At 55.7% G+C, this 7,801-nt stretch overlaps 1 protein-coding gene across 1 annotated transcript in view; it reads right to left on the reverse strand.

Moving 5' to 3' along the window:
* Positions 1-3,544: 3,544 nt before the first annotated feature.
* The window catches only part of GINS2 (GINS complex subunit 2), a 4,646-nt gene continuing 389 nt past the window's right edge, over positions 3,545-7,801 (reverse strand). Inside the window, exons 2-5 of the mRNA XM_019505437.1 lie at positions 7,315-7,429; positions 6,224-6,323; positions 5,039-5,165; positions 3,545-4,680 (exon numbers count right to left, since the gene is read on the reverse strand). Of these exons, the coding sequence (XP_019360982.1) occupies positions 4,555-4,680; positions 5,039-5,165; positions 6,224-6,323; positions 7,315-7,429 (468 nt within the window). The 3' untranslated portion in view covers positions 3,545-4,554. The remainder of the gene's footprint in view (positions 4,681-5,038; positions 5,166-6,223; positions 6,324-7,314; positions 7,430-7,801) is intronic.

A 7,801-nucleotide genomic window follows, 5' to 3' on the forward strand; every position in this document is an offset into this window, starting at 1 on the left:
TGACGATTTTGCGATTTCAAAAAAAAAAAAAAAAAGCCTAAAAGGGGCTTCAGCCTTGTACTGTATATATTAAAGAAGTTTTGTATGTTTTTATTCCTTTAATTATTGGTATAAAGCTTGCCCTTTTTAATATGGTTCTGCTTTTTTTTTTTTTTTTTCCTTTTCTTTCCTTGCGAAGAAGAAGAGAGTCCCCTGCTTCCCGTGTTTTGTACTGCTGCCAGTCAGGACGGCCACCACTGATTTAAAAGAGACAAAAAAAAGCCCAGCCTGCTTTCCCCCCCGTGGCTGGGGCTAGCACACCCGGGCCTGTGCTCCGTGTAGCACTGGTTGCCCGTACAGAAACGGCTGCTACTAGAAGGCCAGGAATTCCTTCCCAGCCCCGTCCCTGGTGGTTCCCACTTCACCCCCGCTTCTCCAGCAACTGGGAAAGGTTGGTGCCAGCTGCGCCCCGCTGCGTTGAAGCAGGGGCGGTGTGGGAACAAGCACGGCGGGCCAGCTTTGCTAGCAAGAGGAGTCTGCTGCCGGGCAGAAGCTTGCCGGGGGCAGGACAGCAGGGGTGGAGAGCGCCAGCGATGGGAGGCTGGGCAGGAAGGTCTCCCAGTGAGCCGGTAATCCCGGTAGCACCCTGGCATAGGAAGACCTCTCTTGCTGCTTCCTCCACTGAAGGACTGGGGCTGAGGATTGCTTCCACTTCTCTGATGAAATCTCATGTTACCTTTTCACCACTCTCACCCCGCAGGTAAGGGCACAGAGGGAAAAAAGCCAGCCCAGGCTCCCCACACTAGGGCTGGAAAGCCCATGCCCCGGGTGCTGAGGCAGCCTGCCCAAGGTGCCCTGCCCCTGTGCCTGCTGCTGGCATTTTGCTTTGGCATCCCCGCAGCTGCCACTGAGCAGGCAAGCAGCTGGATCCATTGTGCTGCTCCTGGGGGAAGTGCCAGCTCCAACAGGCCCCAGCTCACGTGGGGCTAAAGGCTGGGCTCTCCCCTGCCTGAAGGATCTTGCAGCTCCATGCTCGCAGCTGTCACTGGCAAGCGCTTTCCAAGCTCCCGTGGAGCTGAGGCGGCAGCCGCTAGGATGGCAGAGCAGAGAGGCCTGGGTCTTAGCTGCGGCACTGGGTTCCTCAAACCCTCAGGCAATGGCTCGCTGCTTTTCACAGCGGGAGACAGAGCTTCCTGTGCCCTCAACCATGGCCAAGACAATCAAAGCAAAGCAAAGCCTGTCCTGCAGCACGGCTGGGGAAAGCGTCCCCCAGCCCGACTGCTCTCTAGCCCCTTTTCTTTCTCCTTGGTACTTAGTGCAGTGCAAACACTGAGCCTCCAGGCAAGCAGCCCTCCTTGGCTTATTGTGAGGCCAGTGCCGCCTGCAGACAGGCTAGGGCAGGCCGACCGCGTTTGAGGTCCTTTTGCCTCCGAGAGCTGAGCAGAAGATGCGGCCGAAGCCACAAGCGCAATTCTCCTTTGCTATAGGGCTGCCACTGTCTTTCACGTGAGATGGAGCAGGAGAAACCCCCTCAGCCCAGCAGAGAGGGAGTACAGGGAGATATGTGTGGCACAGGCAGCGTCAGAGCGGAGGCCAGCCACTGCTGTCACCGCATTTACAGGAGGCGACTTTGCGCCTCCGCAACTAGGAAGGTTTATTTTTCGGTAGCCTATTTGCAAAGGGACCTGTGGTGCCTGTCCGCAGCAGGTCCAGCCAAATTCAGGTCCACCGGCGGGTACAGAAGTGCCACGCATCCCCTTTGCTCCGGGTGGGATGGTTGCAAGTGTTGCCTCTTGCTCGAGTCATAGACGCTTTGCACTTTGTTCCTTTTTTACCCCACACCTTGACCCTTTCCTCACGAGGCTGCCACCCCACCCCAATGCACCTGAAAAGCAAAGCTGCCTCCCTTCTGCTTGCTGCTAGCAGTCGGGAGGTGCCTGGCAGGGTAGTTCAGGTGGCAACACCTGTAGCTGTCACACGACTGCCGGCAGGAAAAGCCGTGCCCAGCTCTTAGTGATGCAGGCGGCCGGGACTCGAACGCAGCATGCAGCAAAAACAGGGACGGCTTCAGTCTCTTTCCCAGTCCTCGTACACCCAGAATCTGAGCAGGGGCTTTGGGAAACAGATGGGAGACAGCACCATTTGGGGGCCTTTGCAAAGTGGCTTTCCAAACCAGTTTTTTAAAAAAAAGCTCATGTGTTGGCAGTGGTTTTAACGTACCAAAAAGCAGCCCACCCTTGCAAGAGCAGAGAGACTCGGCCACTTTAAACCCAGCTTGTGTAGGCAGCCTTTGGCCCACGAGCGGCCGACTCAGATGGCAGCATGTATTTTTAAACACAAGAGAAAAACTAGAACCTGTGTTAACCACTGTCCTGTCCCCCCACTCCCAGATTGTGAGACGTAACCTTCATTGGTGAGCTCTCCATCCTCACTGGTACGCCGCCGAGGGCTTGTGCCAGTGCCCTGGTAGGTGGCAGCAGTTAGGAGCCTGGTCCGATCCCTACCCTCCTTGGCAGCAATTCCTGTACTTGAGACTGTTGACGTTCTGATTTTTTTCCCTCCGTATGGAAGGTGGGAGCCAATCATCACGTTCTTGACCCAGTGCTTTGGGTGTCTCAGAAGCACTCCCCTTGCTCTCCCCTGCCCCCGGGGCTGTGGCCCCCTGGTTCTGCTTATTTGTGTGTTGCCTGTGCAGAACGGCTAGAAAACAGAGCACGGGAGAGTGGGTGTGAGGATGCCCGGGGCCTGCTGGGGGCAGTTTAGATGCTGTGAAAGACAAATTAAACCTGTTCTAAGTGTACTTGTTTGGATTAATTGTAATGTAATATATTCTTGGTGAATGTAGTACTTAGGTATTTATGAATATATTGCTGTAATTTCTGACAACATCCAAAAAAAAAATAAACTCTTCCTAAATCACAGTCGGGATCCTTCTTCCCTCCTGCTCGCGGCTGTAAGAGTCGCCTTGCTCTGCTACAAAGCCTGATGTGGGCAGGGCCCTGACTTAGCTTTGGAGGCAGACTTGGCCTTAGTGTAGGAGATGGTGCCAAGGGTCAGCCGGGTGGTGCAGGCTGTGGAGGCAGTGAAGGCGAGAAGGGAAGTATGCTGCCTGGGCGAGGAGGAGCAGTGAGCTCAGTATCATGCCCCCTCCTTACATCCCATGAGTGCTTCCCTTCCCGCCACTCAATCATCCTGATAGATGTGAGTAACCAGCATCTATCTTGGAGACCCTGGCAGCTCAGGGGAGGGATGGCTGCAGGCACTGGGAGGCATTGGGAAAACAAGCCGACTGCTGGGGGGGGAAGGCGTGGAGGGAGTGCTGAGCTAGGGCAGCATGACCGAACACGGCTGCATGGAGCCCACAGCAGCCAGACAGGCTTGATGCCTGATCGCTGAAGAATGAGCCGTGTCTGTAGCCAGCTACATATGGCTTGGGGGCATTTTAGACCCCACTGTGACCAGACCAGTACATCCATCAAGACAGGTACATTCACGGCTGAGGCAATGCTCCAGCATATATTCAAGGGAAACCCCGAGTTCCTCTTACACAGATCAGGCGCTCCCCTTGAAACATCTTTGCCATTTATTTGCTATACAAGTATGTGTCTTCAGCTAAAAAAACCCCAATGCACTATCTTTCAAAATCCCATGGCTTCCCCCACCTCCCAAAGGGGTTTGGACCCAGTTACTAGTCAGCCTGCTGAATGGCCAGCAGGTAGCGGCATGGCAAGAACCGCCTGCTCCATCCCCATGCTGCCCCCTTGATACCAAGATGACCTGGCTTTCCCAACCAGACACTGAAAACGAGGGAGCAAGAAGCATTTGCTGCAAAGTCCCCAGCAGGAACAGCACCCCCACCGCCTGTCAGGGCTCCTCCCCTGCCAACATGCATTGCTGCCTTGTATTTCTCCCTCACATCCATGACGTGAGCCTGGCAAGCCAGCCCTGCAGACCTCTCCATTGCCTGTCCCCAGAGCCAGCAAGCAATAGCCAGGAGTGGGTTAAGCCTGTTGTTCACTGCTAGGTGGGGACAGCTGGCACCCAACCAGGTGTTTAAACCAGCCCCTCTCCATCTTCATTTTCAGCCAGCAGCAGGCAGGGCCCTCAGGCACTCCCACATCCCCAGGGAAAGAAAGGAGCAGATTTACTGCTGCTCCATGTAGCTGAAGCAGACAGCCCAAGCAGCAAAGCATGAGGGAGTGGGAGAAAACAACCCCTCCCGGCCGCACCCGAGTTCTGCAGCCGATTCATCTTGCACAGGAGCCGGGGGAGGGGGTCTGCCAGGCAAGCACTTTTGCTTTGCAAGGCTGTTCCAAAAGCAGGGGTGGGCTGGAAAGCTGCTGAGCAGGGAGTGCCCTGGGTTAACAGCAGCCTTGGACTAATTAGTACGCAGGCACCAGGGAACTCCGGCCTTTGTGCAGCAACTAGGCCACTTACAGCTGCCCCAAAGCTGTGGGTTTCCAGAAGGTTGTGGCAGTCTGCCAGGGGCGCTGAAGGAGATCAGTGGCCTTAAGGAAGGTGCAGCAGGACTCATGCATACAGTCCAAGTAGCAGCCGTCACTGTCCCGTCCCAGGCTAGAAATCCTGAGACTGGGTGCTCTCGCCAGGCTGGAGGTTTGTCCGCAACTTGTACATGTGATCTAAGGCTTGAGTGAGGAACGTCCCAGTTGTGTTGATCTCCATCAAGGTCAGGTTGTCCAGCTAAAGAAAAACCAAGGAGGGGGATTGTTATAGGGGAGGCCTGAGGGCTTCTGTGACAGCAAAGGCCAGCCAAAGGAAAGGAACTGGGACAGCCGCTTGAACAATGAAGACATGTATATGCCCTTTGGCTGCATCCCAAGGGGCAGGCCCAGCAGAGAGGAACATGACAACGGTGCTGTTGTCATCATGCAAACTGCTGCAGCCTGGCCGCAAACGGAAGCTTAAGCATATGGCTTTAGTTCTCAACTGACCCCTGGCACGTCTGTCTGTGGCTCTGATCGGCCAGAGACTTGCACAATCACAGCGCATCTTGGCCACCCGTCGAAGGGACTAGCAAGCCTTTCGATCCACCCCGTACCTTGGCATGGGCTTCCTGCTGCCTGACAAAGCTGTCCGCAGACAGCCGCAGCTTTGCAATGCGCGTGTCCCAGGTATCCTTCACCAGTGTTCGGATTTCATCTGCTCTCGGGATGTTGTCTGAGGCGCTGGAGGAGGAGGAGAGCGCGGATCAGAACAGGCTGCAAGGGACTAATACATTAAGTCACTGGCATAAGTCATGTTGGCAGCTTCTCAAACCTCGAAGGCATAAGCAGAGCAGTTTGCTTTATGAAAAGAGAAAAAAAAAAAGGGAACTCAGCACTAAAAGCCAAGCTGGTGCTGCTGCTGCCGGGGCTTTTTCAGGATCGTTTATTTACCCAGAAAATCTGAACTCTGCAGCAGCATCTGGTTGGCAGCACAGTCCTTCTGCTCTGTGAGAGCCCAGCTGGTCTCAGGCCAAGGAGGTACAATAACCTGGCCAAAGTCGCACATAAACAGCCAATTTAAATGGCTCAGCTGCGATGAGAGCTAGAGGTCGGCACTGTACGCTCATCACTGACCCCACAGCTTTTGGGACCACATTAGCTGGACCCATTGGCACAGCCCCATAGACCTCCAGAGATCAAAGCAGCTCACACGAGCACAGCCACGGGTTATTGTAATGCAACAATGGGATCTGCTGAGATCTCAGGAGGAAGCAATTAGTGCTTCAAGTGACCTTGAGCAGGGGATTGAGGAGAGAAGAGTCAGTGCTCAGTAAATTACTGGCCAGAAGACTGTGTGCAATGGGAATGTTTCGGGGGACGCGAGTCCTGCCTGGGATATTCCTGACCTGTGTGTACCAGGCTAGGAAAGGACAGCACAAAGGCAGCAGACTGGGAAGGATTAGGCTGCTGGGCCTCCCGCAGCAATCAAGGGTCTGCACAAAGCCAGAGCATGTGGCCTCTCCACCCAAGGTCAGTACACTCAGCTGCCCCTCAACAGAGCACGGGAGCCCTTATCAGACTTCATAACAAGTGACACCAGGTGAACAGATCCAAAGGCTGTGATAAGCCGAGTGCTCTAGCAAAACCCTGACGTGGTCTGCGTAGGCCTCCTGCTAGAACGCTTCCCTGTGGGTCTGCAGTTACATCCCCTATAACCTCACTAGTTTTTCAGCATCATATTCCTGGGTATTTTCCCAGGGAAGAAAGTACTTCCACCTGGCTACAAGAAAGCGACTTACTAGTTTAAGAGCAGCTTGGTGAGCTCCATGTAGTAGGGACTGGGCATCGGGGTGAAGGTGTCCTCCTTGCGTTCCTGATCCCGGATGGCCTCCAGCTTTTCTGAAACACATTTGGGGAGAGTCAGGCTTTTGCCAGATGCTCCACAGCTCTGGATTTATCTCCTCCCAGCAGAAGCAGCACCCTTGGACCAGGTGGAGACGGCTCCTGCAAGAGGGGAGACTATTCTTCCAGCTCTGGTCTGCTACCCTTGGCAGCTTTACCATGGGAGCCCTAGCTCGTCAGGCAGAAAGTAACTCCTTTCAACCCAAAACAAAGACAAGAGGCACCGGCACTCAGCTCCGCATGCTGGGAGAAGGCCTCAAGGGGACCTTTCTGCCAAGTCAGGTCTTGGTGTGTCAATTCTATGCCCTTGGGAGCGGACAGGCAGCAGCACCGAGGCACCATCCCTGTCCCTGCTCTCAGCCGCACGTTCCTCTCAAGGTGGCTGGACGGGAGGGAGCTCGGGCCCTTATTCCACCCAGCAGCATCACTGCGTTGCGTCAGGGCTGCTTCTATTCCTGACGCCCCCGCAGGATCGCATGTCCCCAAGTAAATGAGAGCGCCTCTGTGCTCCGCAGGCACCCTACCCTCAGGACGCAGCCGGATGGGAAGGTGCTAAAGGGAGGTAAAGGAGCAATTAACAGCAGGCTGCACTTGTACAGACACCGGAGCCCGCGACAAGCCAGCAATGGTGCTCAGGGAAGCAGGTGGCATTCCTGTCTTCCCAAAGCAAGGCACAGGGAGCGAGGACGGGGCTGGGGGTAGTGTCGGAGCACCGTTTCCCTGCTGTAATGACTCCTTGGCTGGTTAAAATACCATGACGCACCGGGAACCTGTTCTAACGACATGTCTTGGAGCCTGCTGTGGTGGAGGGCCCGGGGCTTTTTAGGTCACAACCGCTGTGCAGCACTGCTGAGTCTCAGAGGGGCCCAGTTTCACTCGCTCCGGGGATCTCCCCATTAAAGGAGGGGAACAAACGTTGCAGGACGTCCCAAGAGCCCCACGGATGAGCTCCCCCCAGGCCTCAGCTCCGAGCGGTTGGTCTCCTTACCCACGTCCATCCATTCAGGAGGGATCAGGCGACACTTCTGCCTCTGCTTCAGGTTAATGGCCAGCCAGAGCGGCACCTTCACGGGCAGCCCCGGGTTAAAGGGACCCAGATCTCCCTGGAAGAGCAACAGGGGAAGCAGGGCAGACCCCAGGGTCAGGGGCTGCTTGGGGAGAGGCGAGGCCAGGCCCTGCTAGCACCCATGGGGGGTGTGTGGGGAGGACCCCTCAATATCCCTGCTGGCCACACCCTCCCCGCTGACCACTCCCATCTCCTCTGCCCCCTTTTAGCCCTGCCCCATTGTCTCAAGCCCCCCCCTTCTGGACCTACCCACAAGGCCCGCCCCCCAAAATTCCTCCCTCTGGCCCCGCCCATAATATACCCTGCCCCCTCCCTCTGCCCCAGCCCCTTCTCTTCTGGTCCCTCCCACAAGTTTGGCCCTGCCAACATAATCTACCCCGCTCCGCCCACAATCTTCCCCGCTCCCTCT

Source organism: Gavialis gangeticus, unplaced genomic scaffold (assembly GCF_001723915.1).
Source record: "Gavialis gangeticus isolate Ggan-Ray unplaced genomic scaffold, GavGan_comp1, whole genome shotgun sequence".
NCBI lineage: Eukaryota > Metazoa > Chordata > Crocodylia > Gavialidae > Gavialis > Gavialis gangeticus.